We start from the raw sequence: 18,818 nt of genomic DNA on the forward strand, positions 1-18,818 counted from the left end.
ACGTTGTTTTCATGCTGTTTGTTTCAAAGTCGACGACCTCGCACACTTGCGGGTAATAGGGAGGAGATGCTCAGGCGCTCAGTTTAATTTTAATTTTAATCTGTGTGCATTCGCTTTTCTGTTTCGGGAAGGTGTGGGGGAGACGGGAACGGGAGCATTCGGGTTTCATACACACATTTATGGAGAGATCTAATCCTTACCCGTTTAGCGCACATCTCAAGTTAATTATAACAGAGAGAGAATCAGAAGGGGGGGGAGTAGAGAAATAAAGCATGGTAGTTTGCTTTGGAAGCAGAGTCAGGCCAAGGCGTTGTTTTCTTTGCTTTTAGCGAAGTAACCATGCCCGTGTTCAGGCAGCTCCCTTTAATCTCAAATTCTTAACCCCACGGAATTATCAATGTGAAATCTCCCTGCGCCTATTTTCAAGTGCAACCTTTAGTAGCTATACATTTTTTAATATAAAAAATTAATAATGTTGTCCTGTAAAAGCTTTTTAATTGTTTCGGGTCCGTTCTCTCCCCCCGCATTGTTTTTTATTTTTTATTTAAATCGGGCGTGTGGCTACAATATATGATGCATTGTGAAAGCTGAGATTCTTGGAGATTTTGCCTGTCACCAACACACACACACACACACACACACACACACACACACACACACAAAAACAAACCACCCTCTCTCGCGCTCTATGTCGGAAGATGCGATACTAGCCTTGGGATTCCGCGCTGTTCCTTTAGTGCTCTAAAATGTCAGTGTTAATTTTACATTGAGGATATTAACTTATTTTTTAAAAAAATTTATATGGGGTGGGGGAACAAAAACAAAACAAAAAAAGATGAACACACACACACACAAGCCCACCCAACGCAGCCCTGATTCAGCCACCCTCACCGTCCTGGCCCTGCCCTAATATTTGCACACATAATACGATGAAAAGTTTGTTTTGATAGTGTGAAATTATGTTTCCTGCCGGGGCAGAGGATAACAGGACAGGGGGACTTTAGGACATCCTACCTTGCTATCCGTAGTCGTGAAAAGAAAAAAAAGAAAAAGGCAGCTGACTGATTGGAAATGTGACCTGCTGTGGAGAGAATAATTTGTAACTTGGGTTAAAAGGAATAAACCGCACGATCTAAAGATCGTCCCTAACGATGCTCAGTCCCTAACGAGGCATCGCGCGCGCGTGTGTAAAATGAAATCAAGGGTGAGTTGTGCGCTCAGGATCCTGGTTCCTGCATCCATTCTGGATGCGCTACGGTGGTCGGGTGGAAACAAAAAACCTTAAATGCGCGAGGGAAACGTTCAGTTGTGAAGTGAGAAGCCGGGCCGGATCTTCTGCAGGACATTAAGGAAGGCTCTTGCAAATGGAAGCGCAGGGCGCAGGGGCGACTCAGTGCAACAGTGTGCATGGGTGAGAAGAAGCCCAGACCTAATCTGGGCTGCCATCTACTACAACGCTTTTCCTTTGCTTGTTCCCTAACTCCCCCTACGATCTTGAATTTATGGTTGCTTCTATAAATAACTCTTCAGCGAGCTAAGGGCTGAAATATGGAGAGACTTTCTCCCAGGCAGCTTTCCAGGCAAGGTGCTATGCTTAATTCCATCCTACCCGGTCGCCTTTCCCTTTGCGGGGGCAGGAGGGGGAATGCAGTGACTGCGCACTTGCGGTAGGCTCAGGAGGCAGAACAGGTGCTACCGGTAGCTAGTGATAAAGGTCTGCGGTTGCATTCTTAGAGGAAAATGGGCAAAAAAAAAAAATATTAATGACGGGCTTGCCGCTGGTTTCAGAGGCGCTGAGGTCTAGGAGCTGAGGTCCCGCGGGATTTCAAAAGGAAGAGAAATCCTGAGGGACAGCTTGGAGCACACACACGTGTGTGTGTGTGTGTGTGTGTGTGTGTGTGTGTGTGTGTAGCTTTTCGCCCCTCTTGCTGCCCTGAGTTTTAGCTCTCCTTTTTTATTATTATTCATCCCCCAAACAAACCCAAAGACTTGTCACTACCTCCTGCACCGTTTCGTCAAGCTCAAACTTTCCAGTTGAGGAAATTGGCAGCTACACCCGTTTCCAGCCCTAAAACATGATGCCGCCTCTCTCTATTAAGGATCCAGGAGGCTGGGACCGGCTCCAGCGGAGCCTTCCCCTCGGAGACGCGCATCTGTCTGGACAGCAGTTATTGGGAAGCTGATGCCTAGGAAGAAAGGAGAGGGGGAAAAAAAGATTTCTATGGGCATCGCATATGTATGTGTATATGTAGGCAAGCATGCACGGGGGATGCCAAACTGGGTCTTTGACCTGGGTAACAGAAAGCCTAGTTTCGCCCCTACAAATGCACCTGGGCAATAAAATAAAACTGAGTTTGGGGTGGAGGGCAGCGAGGAAGGCGAGGGATTGAAGAAAGCGGTGGATCATCGTTTGGGGGTTGTTTTTACTATCTTTCTCTATGGGTGGTCTCTCTGTGTGTGAGAGATCAGGGGAGGGGGAAACTTTGGGCGCCTTGCACATGCTTTTGCGCCTTGCACACATGGTTTTGGAGGATCAAAGCGCCACCGCTTTTGGAGAAGAACAACTCTGACTGTGTGTGTTGGTTCCTTCTTTGCTCATCAGGACAAGACAAAATTCAAGAGATATTTCTGAGGCACACCACCAAAGTCTCTGAAGGATGCATTATGTCCCTCGACCCCCGCCCACCCACATCCTCAGCTTAGTTATTATTAAAAATGAATAAACAACCAACCCACATAAGCCTTCAGATCCATCACCCCAGAGCCAGAACGAGGACACTTTCCATATTTCCCTTGCAGGGAACTGAAAAGGAGCTTGCAGAGCGGCACGTGGGGCCTGTCGTGGTTTCGTTCCTCGGGGCAAATGGCAAGTGAGATGCGTCACTCGGGCAAATTCCGCCGGCAAAGTTCAGTACGTCCTACCAAGCGGGCGGAGGAAAGCAAGCAAAAGAAAGATTAAAACTAGATAGATCACCGCTGGGATCAGGACCGAGATCCCAGAGCCAGGGCTTTCCCGCTGCCTTGGCAAGATCATCTTTGTTCTGTATTTCTGAGACAGAGAAGGAAGTTCCTTCTCCCTTTCGCTCCCCCCACCCCCATTTCCTCCAAGCTGAGGATTGCATCCGCTTGCAAGTTCCCTATGGGGTGAGTGGGTGGGGAGAGGAGGAGGCAAAAGTGGGTGGGTGTTGCGGGGGTGGGGAGTAGGTTTCCGGGAGGCTGCTGGAGGAGGAAGCGAATGATAAATTGTATCGATTTTTGTTTTGACACGCACCCATTTTTCAATTCTGGGCGATGAGTGATCAAATGATGCGGCCCTCTCTGGCTAATGTACTTGGGAGAGAGATGGAAAGCGGGAGGGAGCTAAGGCACCATAGTACGGTGTGTGATTTTGTGTGTGTATGTATGTATGTGGGGTGTGTGGGGGTGGGGGTGGACGGACGGGGGTGGGAAGGCAGCAGAAGGAACTGAAGCAGCTTGGAGGAGAGACAGACAGGCCAGGCCGTGGGAGAATCCCAGCCCGCCGGATTCCCCGGGGAAGAAAGAGAGAAGTAGCCCGGAGGGGCTTCCTGAAACCTCATTGACTGGTTTCCTAGATCTCCCCCGAAGACAAAATCTGGCCGCCACCCGGTGGTTAGCAGAGACGCTTGAACCACACATGCCGGAGCCGGTGGTGGCCGCTTTGCGCCCCCCCCTCACTTCCCCTCCCCGAGAAAGCCTGACGCCGCCCGAATCCAGCGGCTCTCTGTCTGAATGCGAGAAAGAATTATTCGGAAATCAAAACCGAAATCCAACCGCGATGGTCAAGGAAACTTCTGGCTGGGTTGCTCTCCGTTGCTGTGCGGCTCCTCTTAATTCAATAAAGGTCTTGCTAAACCGTCCAAATGGAGAAATTATTAGTTTTCTCCCAACGAAGGCGGGCTCGAGTTAGCGCCTATTATAACTGTACATTTGCAAATGTTAATCTCACCACAGACCTAATTAATTCTGCCTTGTTACTGACAAGCAGTTCATCAAATATCTGATTCGAAGATGTTCATAATGAGGATATTAATTAAATTCTGAATCATCCGAAAGGGCTTCTATTGAAACAATACCTCATTACAATGATTAAAAACTGATTTCGAATATTACGCCTTCCCCACCGTTCTCTCTCTCTCTCTCTCTCTCTCTCTCTCTCTCTCTCTCTCTCTCTCCCCCCTGCAAACACAGAACCCTCCCGGAAAAATCTGCCCATGGCAAAATACAAAATACAAAATGTGCAATTTAGGGATATGTATTTTCCCCATTTTGGGGTGGGGTGGGGGTTGAGGAAAGGAAGCGCCAGCCCCTCATTTCTCAACACTTCTGCAATAGGTTACACACAGCTTAATGATAATCAAAATGACTTTTTCCCCCTCTCCCCCCCCCCAGCTAAAAAAGACCCCAAAGTGCGCGTACAGCTGCAAAACCCAAGAGGGTCAGCATCATTTCACTGTATTCTCTTCTTGATTACAAGCCGAGCCCATCAAACACAACATAATTACAGTAATTTCAGGTTTATTTATTCTAATGCAGTTTCCCCATCTCTCTGGTAATTATGAGCAATTTTTTCGCCCAGGGAATCTTTTTGCATTAACAAAAGAGATAACGCACTGAAAGCCAAATTTGCTGTGCATTGAGAATGGGGAAGAAGAAGAAGGGAGGAGAGAGAGAGAGAGACAGAAAGAAATAAAATAGGTGCGAGAGAGCTGCCATCCCTTCTCGCTCCATTCTCTGCTCTGCAGAGTGGAGCGCAGCAAATTGCCTGCAGGTGTGCGGAGCCCGGGCTGTCAAGGGGGGGGGGGGAGGAAAAAAAGCGGACTTCAAAATTAGCAAATGCACAGTGTTGAAGTAATGATGACCGACTTAGCAAAATTGCCAAACAACAGATACCTCTTTAATATGTCCTGCTTAAAAAACAAAATCTTCACTCCCCCTCCCCATCCCCATATCCACCCACAACTCTTTCGTATTAAAGAACCCCCTCAATAGCTGGGGACTTGTCAGTCTCCCACAGCAAAGCCCAGCTGCATCTCTGCATTTTCAAACAGTCCAACATATAAATCCCATCCAGATTACATCCATCTGCCTTCTTCCCATTCTCTCTCTCTCTCTTTCCAGCACACGCAACACACGCGTTTCCCACTCGCGTATGACAAAAGGAAACTCTCGACTAGTAGACGTTTTAGCCATGGTCTTTCACCATGAGCAGATTATTAGAAGGGGGTGCTGTGCGAAGTCCCCCCCCCCTCTTAAACCCATATGCACCTACCCACATGCAAACTTTGGGTGTGCTCAAGTAAATGTTACAAGAGAGAAAGCTCTTTAAATCAGTGCAAATGATCAAAGGAGAGAGAGAGAGAGAGAGAGATGGCAGTCAAGGACGGGGGCGACGGGAAACGGGGGGGGGGGTTCCCTCGTTCCTATGCTCAGCTTTACTTCTTGTCCTCTTTTTGCTATTAAAAGCAGGTAGGTGAAAGGAAAGTGTGGGGGGCACATCGTTGGAAAAGAAGCCCCCCCCACCCTTCTCCAATGTCAGCCTCACTCGGTGGCTGCGCGCTCCACACCGTCACGCTTGTTCTCCACGGCTAGCCACTGCCTCTCTCTCGTTACCTACACAGCTTTACTTCAAGAACGGAGACACAAACCAAAAGGTGGATCCGGGACATATATAAATATATATATATTCAACGACTTGCAGAGTCCTCGAAGTCAAGCGCGCGGCCCTCCCCGTCTTTACCTTCGTATACTATATAAACCTTAAGGGACTGAGCACCCATTTCTCTCCCCGCGCCACTCCTCCCCACCAGTCCTCATGCGACACACACACACACACACACACACACACACACACACACACACACACACACACTAATCTTGACACAACTGACAAGAAGTTTTGGATGAAGAATTGGTTGATGCGCCATCAGCTCCTCCGCCTTTTCTCCTATCCCGGAGCTGGGAAAGTCGAGAGGCAGGATGCTTCCCATAAAAGTGGAGGTTGCTGAGTGGCGGAGAATGGAAAGAGGAGAAAGAAAAGAACTGAAAATAAATAAAAAATAAAAAAGAGGGAAGCCCTGTTATCCCCTGTCCCGTCCCGTCCCGCCGCGCCCCTCAACCACACTTAACTTACCTTCGGTGTCAATTTTCCTGCAATCCCCATTCGCTTTTGCTTTATTGCAAAAGGTTGGAACCAGCACGTTGGTAGGAAAAAGTTGAGGGGAATAGGTGAATAGAAGGGTCGGGGTTAAGTTGGGGGGCTGGTGGGGGGGAAGAGCCTCGCCATAAGAATAAATATCCAAAGGACACCCAAAAAATGTGGGGTTGAGGTCCCTGGGAACCGAAACTCAGCCTCTGAGCGCAGGAGGATTTTTCGCAGCCCTCCTCTTGCAGAATATCACTGAAATTTTCTGCTATATAGCCTCTGTCTTTATAGCTGATGGGAAAAAAATTGCAGATTATTAGCATAAATGTTTACTCTTCATTACGCTGATGACATTGTGCACTCGAGATCTTGGTAATCTTTGGGAAAATTATGAGTAATTTTTAAAAATTTTAAAGCAGCAGCAGTTACCGTGCAATTCAGGCTAATTCTGCGTAGGCTCCGAACGGATATAATTATCGAGGAGTCAAGATGTTATGCTAAAAACTATGCATTGATATTCCCATTTATTATGTACATACAACTTTGACAATGTTGATGCTTGAAATAGCAGGAAATTGTCTTGCGCAAAAATTACAGTCCATATTAGGACATGTGAAATTGCGAAGAATTATATAGTAATTGCAGGCTTTCAGATGGGAGAGCCAGAATGCTCAAACTAGTGCAAATGTGGATAAAATTACAGATCAGAGCAAAAATTAGGGGAAAAGGGGGTCTGGGATTTTTCAAGTTGGCTATAGGATTCCGGAAGTGTCTAATGCCACATGATTGCTACAGCTTTAGGGGAGATATTCATGCCTCAAATAGCTCTTTGGCCAGAGCTGCTTTAATTGGATTTCTTGGGTGTTCTTTTCACCCCAACCCCTTTAAATAGGGCCAAATGAGCAAATCGCCTGCCCAGTGGCATTATTTTTTAAAAAACCACCCAGCCCCCCCCCATCCGACCATCATCTCTCCCCCCACCCAGCCCAAGATACAAAGGGAGCTTATTCCCCTTGCTCAGTTTGCGTTCCAGGGTGGCACCCCCATTGGAAAAAAGAAGAAAAAGGTGGGTGTGTGGGGGGTTAATTACACAACATTACGCGCCACCCTGCGCTTTCACAATTCTTTCCCCCACCTACTCCCCCTGCCCCCCCCCCGGGGCGATGCAAGCACTAGGTGCTCTGACAAGCAGCAGGAGCGGGAGGAAAGGTCTGGCGGGGGGGGCGTGAAACCGAGCCGTTGTCCCAGAAGAAGTGGGGTGCAGCTGAAATTAAGGGGAACTGATTGGGGGGGGGCAAGGTGAACCACCAGGCAGACGTGATCGTTCTGGAGAAGGTAGGGTGGGGTTATTTGTGCAACTGAACTAACCACTCATCGCTACTACCCATCCTGTCCGCTTTTACCAGCGCAGCTGGGCGGCAGAGGGTTGCGGGGTGGGGTGGAGGAAAAATAGCTCTTTTCTTTCCCGGCCCACCCTCTCTCTCTCTCTCCCTCCCTCTCCCACACACACCACCCCTCTCTCCTGTGATGTGGCCATGTGAGATTCCCTCCCGCCCCAAACCCAGGCGAAATCTTAAAGACAAATAAACGTAGCAACAAGGCTAAAGGTCTGAAATGGGATCGTTGTTGCTTAAGGCATCTCTCTCAATCTCTCTCCACGCCCCCCCCCGTCTCTTTCTCTCCCCTGCTGGATCCCGAAAGGTTACCAGAAAGAGGGAAAGAAATGTTGTGTGGCGGGGAGAACCCTTGGGTGTGAAGGGGATATCCATGTTGCCCCCCCCCCACAAGAGACGATATACACGTGTTTTGGAGCCAATAATAACAATAATTTTTAATAATTTTATTATTTATACGCCGCCCATCTGGCTGGGTCTTCAGGATCAGAACGACAATAATAACAATGGCAAAGGAGAGGTGGACGACTTTGATCGTAGAGCACATTCACCTCCAAGCAGGAACACGTGTGTGTGTGTGTACATACATATGCATACATATACATAGATATCTATATATACTGTTATCTGGAAACGCCAGCCGGTTCCTGTCTTCCCAGCTGCGATCTCCCTCGACTCTGCGTCTCCGTTCAAGCAGGACAACTTAAACGGTGGGTTCTCTCCCCCCACTTTTATTTTAAAGCCCCAGGGAGGAACGTGATGCCTTGCAATCTACCAATCGTGGCCAGAAACATTCCCGGTTATGTACACCTTAATTCTCGAGGCGTCGGACCTCTCTGTTGCTTCCTGGATGCTGAGGCCGCCTGATGAGAGATGCAACCAACTCCTGCTTGATCCTTCTTCATCTAATTCTAAGCCCTGAAATGCAACATGCACGCATTCAGCGGTAAATAATAATCACAATATCCCCGTCCTGTTAGTGTGATGAGGTGCAAGGTTGCAAAATACGATTATTGTGGGGTTTCCCCCCACCGGGCCACAGGTGCAGTCACTTGTCTCATATTTGCACTCACTACCCTGAGGTAGATACCATTCAGCCACCAGGTACGTCTGTAGCTGCATCCAAACCTGCCTCTGGACCGTAAATTATAACGGTATTTTGTTGGTGATTAAACCCATACCGATGCAGCCTTGCTAAATCTGATACATTTCCAGTTGGTGTAGGCTCCTTGCCATCGGAAGCCAGGATCAGTTTCACCCAGAAATCAGTAGAGCTCCGTTAGTCCAGCTGACAATAGACGGAGCTGCTATTTCGTCCTCGATCGGAAGTTTGTTCTTGCTCAGAAGACTACCTACCACTCGGATGTCTGCTTGCAACAGTAATAAACGATGGCAGTGGACTGTTGTTTCCCTTCCTTTCCAAGCACGTTGGTATTTCACCAAAATACAGTACTGAACTGCCTTGAGAGAGAACACCAAACAAACAAAACTCCTGGAGGAGGAGATTATGGGGAAGCCTTTAAAAAATGCCTCCTCTAACGCACGTTGTGTGTTTGAAAAACGTTGTAAAGACGGATGGGAGAAATTTTATTTGTACAAACATGCGAGTTTCTTCCAAATTGAGGCCGAGGACCCACGTGTTTGGGGCTGCCCATTTTCGACAAGCTGCAAAATAGGGTTTGGTAAGCCTAGCTGGGCATGTTTTTCAAAACAAAAAAACTCCAAACCCTCTTTACAGGAAGTTGGGAAATGTTACAGACGCGTAGTATCACTAATTATGCCAAATTATGCTCCAAATACCGACGGAAGCCAGCCAACCTTAAGATGTACATTGTACGTTGGAAGCCGCCCAGAGTGGCTGGGGCAACCCAGTCAGATGGGGGGGGGTACCATTATCATTATTATTGGGCTGGTACCATTATTATTATTTTATTATTATTATTATTTCCCTTCCCAGTTTTCTCCTTGAATCGGATGTGCCTGTATGTATACGCGTGTCTCCTGTGAATCCCCTTTGCCCACGGCCTGCGTGCGCGAACTGTCCACACACGCCCCGGTTACTTCGAAGTAGCCCCCATTCAACCCATTGGCGGCTTTCTTCCTCCGTGGTAAACGGGCGCGGGAAGAGGCCGAGCCGCGTTAAGGCCGCCGGAAACATCCCGCTCGTAATCTGACCGCCGTGCCCATCGGAGACATGCTGGCGTGTCTCAAGAGGCGAGAGGGTTTCATTGGGCTGCCCTCCCCGCCTGGCGCCTCATGGCCGCGGGGCCAGAATCCTGGCCCTTCTTCCTTCCCCGGCCGCCGTGGGTTGGTCGGTCCGCCCTGGGATTCGCGGGGAAGGGTGGCGGCTCTACTCGTTCCACGCCTTCGGCTTCCCATTCCCATTTTTCACCTTCGCTGGAAGGAAGGAGAGAGGGGTCGCCACAGAGACAAGCCGCGGGGTGGGGGGCGACTGCGGCCCTGACAGGCCTCCGTTGTCTGAGGGAGCGCGAGTGTGTGGGAAACGTCTCCCTGCGCCGCGCCTGAGGCGGCTGTGGAGACTCGAGCAGGCCCCGCCTCCCCGCCCCGGCTTCCTCCATCTCCACCCCCCCCCCCGCCGCACAAGCGCCGCTGCCCTTCTTCACCCCATGAGCTCCTCTCCTACCCCCCACCCTATATTTTTCCTTCCCACCCGCTTTGTTCCTTGCCTTGCCCTCTTCAAGCGGGAAGGGTCTTGCCCAGCACGCGACGTTCCCCCCCCCCAATACATTTTCCCGCCTTTTCCCCCAGCTCTCCTCCTTTGGCCCGTCCTTTCAAGGGGAAGGTGATTGAGGACCTGGCGGTAGCCAGGATTTTCATTAGGGGCGGGTGCGGGTTTTTGTTGGGGGAGGTCATAACCTCAAATTTGTATTGATTCGGGTGGGGGCGATGGTTCACGGCTGCGGCGCAGTGGCTTGAGAGAACTTAGACCCGTTGAAGATTCCAGGGCCATGATCACAGGAAAAAACGGCTCCTTTTTCCTCATCTTTCACTCGCAGCGTGCGTGTGTGGGGAACGATAAGGAAAATGTCCCGGCTTGCAGGGTTGCTGTGAAGATGGCTGCCGGACATAGGAGCCAACTCCTAGGGGCCGAGGTCTCAAGTTCCGCCCCCCCTCCCCCAAAAAGTTAACGGGGCAAATGGCGTGAGGGCGTCCCGTCATGCGATAACTATGTGCAGCGGGGCTTACCAGGGCCTGTGTCCCCCCCCCCAATATCTTATTCAAGTTGGCAGATCATGTATATGCGACAGGTTTCCCTCCCCTCATTTTGGTTTCCAGAGAACAATTATCCCAGAACAGGATTTGTGGGGGCAAAGCGTCCGTCCCCCCCCATAGCTGCCAAGTTATCCCTTTTTTACAGGGATTTTCCCTTATGCTGAATAGGCTTCCTCGCGACAAAAGGGAAAACTTGGCAGCTATGGTCCCCCCCCCCCCCAGCGCTTGGGTTTCGTCCGCCTATCTGTGTCCGCCCCACCCCCACCCGACCCGCCTTTTTCGTGCCAAGGCCCGTTGCGTGATTCCCTCTCAGGCTGCACATTCCCCGCCTCGGGCGCTTCGAGGGTTTAGGCCCCTTAATCATCCTGTCTGTTTGGCAGGCGCATTCGTCTCCTCTCTCCCCCTCCCTCTCCCAGCTACCCCTCCTTCCTCCGCCACGGAAGGACCGAGCGAGAGGGAGTTAGAAAGAGAGGCCTGGCAGGCTCCAACTCCCGCGCTCTCCGCGCCGTTGCCAAAGAACAAGGAGAGCCACACATTCTCCTCGAGCGGAAAGGTCGCAGCCCCTGGGCCTGGCATCCCCGAACTTGCCAGGCCCGGCCTGTTGCCACCTCGCCAGCCGCTCTCTGGGCCAAGAGGCCCTGTCAGGGCACCCGCCCGCCTCATGCGCACGCGCACTCCGGTAATGAACCCCAGAATTCCCTGGGGCACCCAAGGCCGCCCGTGGGCCCAACCGCAGCAGCGAGAGGAAGGAAAATGGCGGACCTTTCTGTTTTCCTACCAGCCCTGTTGGTTTTTTTTTTTTTTTGAGGCATAGGAAGGGGAAAACTGTCCAGAGGGGGAAATGAGATGGGGCAGAGGAATAGCGGACTCTTTACTGTCGAAAACACCTCTATTATTATTTCAATGTATATACTACCCTTTATCAAAAGATCCAAGGGAGATGTCCAACATTAAAAACACATAACAGAGCATTCATAATAAAACATAATAAAAAGCATAATGACAGACAAAATAACAAAATAGCTAATAGCAGTTGTCTCCCCCCTCCCACACACTTTCACAGGTCATAGGCCTGGGTAAAGAGGATGTTTTTTGCCTGGTGCCTAAAGACATGTAAGGATGGCACCAGGTGAGGCTCTCTGGGGAGAGCTTTCCTCAGTTGGGGAGCCACCACAGAGAAGGCCCTATCCTCACCGCTGATCACCTTATCTGTTTAATACACCTCCTAAGCAACAGCCTTCCTTGTTAGGTACAATAGCCTACACTGGGCAAGATCCTTGCTGGCACATTTATGAATAGGGCCCCAAAGAACCTCAGTAAGAATGGGGGGGGGAATAACAGAGGAGATGGGCAATCCCCTCCCCCTCTTGAAGCCTGCTGTATTTCTTTTTACAGGACTAGCGGGGGTGGGAAATGGGGAAACTCCAGATTCACACAAGGGGAAGAGAGAACCAAGAAGGATGTGCATGTGTGCATGCATCTAGTCCTTACATTATGAAGGGGTGTTGAGGGCTTCCATGATCTAATGGACCTGCAAAGGAATCACTGGAGCTACAAAAGCAATGTGGAATAATGAAATCAGTGTTATCTATATCATCTAGGTAGCTATCTTTTGCATTTTATATACCAGTCTTAAATACTAAGACAAATAAATAATATAGCGTAAAGTTGGACCTGTGGGTGGGGTCCAGGAGGACAAGTCAATGTATTCAGGATTTGGAAGGTGGTAACACCAACAACAAACAACTGGCCTGTGAGGCAAGATGTCTTATGTCAGCGACTGAAAGCAACAAGAAGAAAGTTTGAAGCAGCTTTGGTGGTTAGCTGGTTTAGCTTCATCGAAATCTTGAAGTGGTGGTTGCCCCTGCTGTGTAACAAACCAGCTAGTTTTGTGCCACTGCGTTTTTCTATTTCTTATTCAGTCTTTGTGCAGATTGTGATTTTAAAATAAAGTAAAATAGCACAATCAACAGAATATTGTGGGCTTTTAAAGACTGACAGATTCATTGGGGCATAAGCCATAATAAATCTGCTGGCCTTTCAGGTGCCTCAATGCTCTTTTGTTGTTTTCTCCTTGCAAACGACTTAAAGCGCAACCCTAGCCATGTCTACTCAGAAGCAGTTCCCATCGAATTCAAATACTTTTACTCCCAGGTAATCAGGATTAAGAGGATGGCGGCCACCATCCCGCTTTATGTATATATGCTGAATTTTACTAAACCGAAAGGCTGGACTTTCTGCAGTAGAAATAAAGTGACATTTGGTTCTCACACCCAGGAAGAACCTTTAAGGTGGGCTATAAGGACAACAGACGAACAAAAACACCTAATGCATAAAATAACGTGTCGAAAAAAATGTCAGCACCCTGAGTGCATGTGTGCGCAGGCGGTGTGCCAAAAAAGGTGCCAAATAAATTTATAAACGATAGCGCGATTTTTCGTGAGGGAGACACATTCTTGGCCATTTACACAGGCTACCCAAGACGTTGTTCTCTGGGCGGCTGGCTAATCCCAGATCACAAACACTTCGCCTTCAGAAGCGCGCACACCGGTGCGCTTTTACGCACACGGGAAGAGCGCATTTGGAACCTTCCTTCCCTCCGCGCGTAGTGAGTGTAGCGCGCCGTGGAACTTCGTGCCTGTCTTTTATCCGTTACCAACCCTGCCCTGAAGAGCATCAGCCGCTCCGCCTCGCCGCCGCACTGCCTGGATCCTAACGCGGGAAGCCGCCAGGAGCCTGTTCCGGACTCCCTAAATGTCTGTGGCGCCAGAGAGCGGCGGGGAGGGGCCGAGTCTATGAGAGCCAGGAGGAGCGTGCTGAGTGATTCATAGCTGTGGCGGAGGCCAGGCTGCCCCGGCTCCTGTCTTTTTCTGGCTGAGGGGCAAGCAGCAGGGGCACCGCCAAGCCCCACTGAATGGGCTTCCCTCTCCACCCACATAACAATTCAAGGATGCTCCAAGTCAATTGGTGCGCAACAAGTGTCGTGGCGGCAGGGACGGAAAACTGAGTAAGTCTCCCCAAAATAAAGCCCCTTGATGTGTTTTAGACCCGAGCAAGGTGGGAAACGGGGTCCTGCTGGGAAGAAGGTCGTTTTCTTCGCGGAATAAACATGCATCGGGTATAGCATACAGTTTTGTTAGGGATAGTGGAGCGTTACGAGTGTTTTAGTCACTCCAGAGTCTCCTGTAGGCCGGCATCCCGTACCCACTTACCTGGGGGAAAGCCCACTGAGGTAAAGGGGACTGACTTCTGAGCAGACACCTGTAGGCTTGCGCTACTGGTGAATATGTAGGTGTCGGAAGTGGGGGGGAAAAGAATATCGAAGGCCGAACAAACTCCGGTGCAAACAATAATTTATTTAAATAATCTCTTCATAGTGTAAAAGTAACATCGAGCGATTTTGTTTTGTTTTTGTAATAAATAACCAAGAAAATACCTTTTTTATGTTTTAAAGGTTTTAACGACGAACTGGGAAAAATTCAGTAGCTTATTCTTTTTGACAGCGAAGAGAAAAGGTATCCAACAGAATAATTAAAGGATATGGAAACTGCCCAGAGAGAAACAGGATGACGTTATGGCATTAACAGATCTTGGTTTACAAACATAAACAAATACAGGCTGTCTAATGCAACTCACCCCCTCTATATATTTTTTACACGAAGAAGCCAAGGAGGGGAGAAATCAGCACAAAACAGCGTTATTACAAACATATTTTTTTCCTCGTGAAAAAAAAAGTCCTGCAAACATTAAAAAAGATAATTTAAACACAGCTGGGTTCTTTTTAATTTTAAATATCTACATATAAAAATTATTTAATCTTTTCCCCCCAACATCAAAATGAGGTCATCTGCAAAGGCACCTATAAAAAGTTTACAAAAATAATAAAAAAATTAAATAAGAAATTCTGCACTGGCGATTGGATGCGAAATGGGAGAAGAGTGAATTTCCCCCTCCCGCATTTGAAGAATAGAAGGTAGATAAAAAAAGAGAAGGGGATACATCAAAGAATAGATGGAGCGGATGGAAGGGAAATAACCTTAAAATCTGTAGAGACTTTTTGAGCAAGTTTGTGAGCACAGCTTTACCCGGATTCCATGACGGTCAATGGGAATGTTGCCAGCGACTTCAAAGACACCTACGGGATTAGGGGTGTTCTGATTTGAAGTGTGTGCGGGAGGATAACCACAGGCCCTGATTCGGTCCAAACTTCAGGGAAGGCTCTCATCTCCCAACTGGGTAAGAAGTACCACCTGGAGTCACTCCGGAGTGGGTAGCACTAGCAGCGGGACGGGCGGGGAGGGAGCGGCTCAGTTCTCCAACGAAGCACCCGGGTATGTACCTCTCTATCCTTTGGGGACAGGAGCGCGGAGTGAACAGGACTCCCCTCCTCCTCCAACTCCACTTGGGGGAGCTGGGTTGCGCGGGCAGAACGCGTCGGCGGGTTAGAAAATCGTCCCTGCGCTGACAGCGGCGCTGTGGTGGTGGTGGTGGTGGAGGTGCGGGTGGTGCTGGTGAGGCTGCGCTTGCTGCAAGATCGGGGAGGCGGCTTGCAAGTGGGAAGCAGCGGCGCTCGACGCCTGGTGGTACCACGAGTAGTTGCCCAGGAAAGCAGCCGTTGCGCCTGGGGCGCCCGGGCTGGATCCAGCGCTGCTGCCTCCGCCTCCGCCACCGCTGCTCATCCGCTGTGGGTGCGGCGCGAAGTCCCAGGCTAGTGTGGTCGAGGCCGGAGACGCCGCCGAGCAAGGCGGGGAGCTGCTGCCGCCCGGGTGCTGGTCGGCGGGGATCTCGCCGCTTTTCCACATCTTCTTGAACTTGGAACGGCGGTTCTGGAACCAGATCTTCACCTTGACAAAGGGAGGAGGAGTAGGAAGAGAGACGAGAATGAAAGAGAGGCCCCTCTCACCAGATTTTTGCGGTCACCATAGCGCAATATTTCAAGCTTTCGCCGAGAACAATCCCCTTCAAGTCTCCCCAAAACACACACACACACACACCTTGTTTAATTTAACTTGAGGAATCCCTTCCCCCAAAGCAGACCTCTCACGGAGAGAAGAAAAGGAGACCGCTCTCTCCAAAAGCAGGCTTGGTGGATTCCCCCCAATGAAAACCGAGCAAATCAACCGACTGTTTGGGAGCGAGGTTTGGTTTGGCAACGTGGGAGGGAGAGAGCTGTTTTTAAATAACAGGGTAAACAGTTTTACTGGGTTTTGCTGAGTTTTCAGGCTGTGCGTGTGAGAAGAGGGACACTTGTGCTGTGTTGGTCTTTGTAACCACAGAGGTTGTCGTTGTGTGTGCGTGCGCGCGTGTCCCTCCTGATGTGTGCGTTTAGAGGTGGGGATTTCTGATAACAGTCATTCTCAGAAGTTTCCCCCCAAGTATGTTAGATGCCTTTAAAATTGCATTCTTTTGTTTCCGCTGGTTTCATTCCAGCCTGGTCTCCTTGTCCAATACTAGATATAGAGCCTTCCTTTCTTAAATGTGCACTAACAGCCTATGAGAAAGGGGAGGGCCGGTGAGCTCTTAGCACTGCGTTGCTCATCCAGATCGAAAGAAGGTTTAAATAATGCTGAATACCTTTGCCAAATAAAGAGAAGGGGGGCACGGGATGACTTTTCTTCCACGAGTACAATGAAACAGGATACTTCGCGAAATGAGTGTGTTGGAGACAGAGAGGCTAATAGCTAAACCCAGAAGCCACCATCTAGCAAAGAGGCGCACTTAATCGCGGAAAAATCAATGCGCTCCTAAACTCTCTGCTGCGAATGCATCACAAAAGGAAGGATCTGGCCTATGATTCCGTTCAAGTCACAATGATTCTTCCACTGAAAACAAAGATATGCTTAAATCTTCCCCCACTGCGATCGCATGCTGTAGCTTCTGTCGCACCGTCAGTGCCCCAGCGTGGTCTGTCTGAGCCAAGGCTGCCCGGCTACAGGTGGTCTATATGCACATAGTACAGGCCACCCGCTTTTCTGCGTTCACAAAGGGAAACACTACCAACAACAATCAGACGGTGGGCACCTCTGCTTGGATGCACCTCTGGAAAAAAAAAACATCTTCCGGACTGCCGCTGGCAAAAAAGGCTGGAATGGTCGCTATGCAATAAACTAGCCAACGTTTGGGGACCCGACGTGAAGCCTTCACATGTCGGAGTGCAAGCCGTTTCTGACCCTCCTTTCCTTACCTGAGTTTGGGTTAGGCCTAGGGATGCTGCCAACTCGGCTCTCTCGGGCAGTGCCAGATACTGGGTCTTCTGGAAGCGTCGCTGCAGAGCTGCCAGCTGGAAGCTGGAGTAGATCGTCCTCGGCTTTCGCACTTTCTTGGGCTTGCCGTTGACTATCCGGATCTCGGGCTCGCCTTCTTCTTTCTCGGCTGCAAGGGAAGGGAAACCACCGTGAATAATCAGGCACCACCCAGCTGCATCACCCACCACCGCCACATGCCAACTTCTCCTGGGTGGCGGGTCATTATAGCTTTGCCTCCCACAAGCATTATAGCTTTGCCTCCCACAAGCATGTTCAGCACGGCTCCCCGCACTCGTCTAACCTTGGAGAGAGCACGCGCGTAAGGGGAGAGAGAGAGAGCGCGGTCCTATCGCCAGGATACCTTCCAACCCAACCAGTTGTTGTTGTTGTTGCTGTGATTACTATTACTATTACCATTACTATTATTAACCAACCACGTGTTGCTCCTCTTCCGCGTGTGCCCGGCGGAAAAGTCAGCGAAGGGCGCCACACTTCTCCAAGCAAATTTCCCACGGCACCCTCAACCCTCTCCTGGAGGGAGTTGGTTCTTACCAGGATCGTTGCTGACCGGGGACGTCCTTGCCCCGTAGGTTGCATAGGAGCTGTAAGAGGCCGAGTACCCCAGGTCGTAGCTGCCGGCTTTGGTGGAGTAAGGCACCGCGCTGATGCCGCTCGGGTGGTACTGGTAGGAGCCCATCTGCGCGTACGGGGACCCGCTGCCCGCGTTGCTCCCGGCGCTTCCTCCTCCTCCTCCTCCTCCGTGGTGCTGCTGCTGGTTGGTGTAGTAGCTGCTGTCCGTGGCGGTGGACACAGGCAACGTGGGAGACTCCTGGGGCTTGTGTAAGCTGTGGTGTTGCTGCTGCTGCTGTTGCTGGTGATGGTAACTGTTGGAGGTAATCTGGTTGGAATGCATATCTGAGGCGAGGCTGTCAAATACCCCCGTCATCCTGATCCTCTCTCCCCGCCCCTTGCTCCCTCCCTCCTTCGCTCCGAGGATGCAGGAGGGCAAACAAGCAGCGGGGAGGGGGACCACGAGAGAAAGAGAGAGAGAGAGAAGGAAAAAGCAGGTCGTCTCCTCTTTGGCAACAGGGCGCGCGTGGAAAAGTTACAGCGCGCCTCTCTTTCTTTCTTTCTTTCTTTCTTTCTTTCTTTCTTTCTTTCTTTCTTTCTTTCTTTCTTTCTTTCTTTCTTTCTTTCTTTCTTTCTTTCTTTCTTTCTTTTTCTTTCTCTCTCTCTCTCTCTCTCTCTCTTTCCTTCCTTCTCTCTCTCTCTCTCTCCTCACACACCCAGGGGTTCGCCTTCTTGAAGCAGACTGGAAACCCCAAGCCCAAGAAAAGAGATCACTCCTGGGGATCCCTTTGCACCCGAGGAGGCGGACAGGAAGCCGCCGCTGCCATCGCCTCTCAAAAGCGCCAGGGCGCGTTTGCGTGCACAAGATCCCCCCCCCGTGCGCGATGCAAGTAGTAGCAGCAGCAGCAGCAACGCCTCCGCTTCTGCAGCTGCTTTAGGATTGTCTGCGTCTGCTGGGCGCCGTCAGGCGGGCATTTAACACCGGTCACGTGAGGGCGGGCGACGTCACCTAGCAACAGCCAACCAGAGGCTCCGGTCGCGTTGTAGTTCTCTCTTTCTCTCTCTCCACGCCCGGCTTCTCCTCTTGGCTTCCCGGGGCGGTGGAGGCGCCTTGCAGGTGCCACACACAGAGAAGGGAGGGTGGGAGGAGGAAAATACACCCCCGTCCAAAAAAAAAAAAAAGTGTTTCAGATTTGGGGTGCTGGTCTGGTG

The 18,818-nt window shown here is 50.2% G+C and overlaps 1 protein-coding gene across 1 annotated transcript; it reads right to left on the reverse strand.

The window, feature by feature from the left end:
* Positions 1–14,129: 14,129 nt before the first annotated feature.
* On the reverse strand, positions 14,130–18,558 carry DLX2 (distal-less homeobox 2). Its single transcript, XM_035131793.3, has 3 exons — positions 17,589–18,558; positions 16,976–17,163; positions 14,130–15,635 (listed from the first exon to the last, which is right to left on the reverse strand). The coding sequence occupies exons 1-3, from the start codon at positions 17,980–17,982 to the stop codon at positions 15,234–15,236; spliced, it is 984 nt and encodes a 327-aa protein (XP_034987684.2). The 5' UTR covers positions 17,983–18,558; the 3' UTR covers positions 14,130–15,233.
* Between the last annotated feature and the right edge of the window lie 260 nt (positions 18,559–18,818).

This window comes from Zootoca vivipara, chromosome 1, assembly GCF_965207765.1.
Source record: "Zootoca vivipara chromosome 1, rZooViv2.hap1.1, whole genome shotgun sequence".
In the NCBI taxonomy this organism is placed as follows: domain Eukaryota; kingdom Metazoa; phylum Chordata; class Lepidosauria; order Squamata; family Lacertidae; genus Zootoca; species Zootoca vivipara.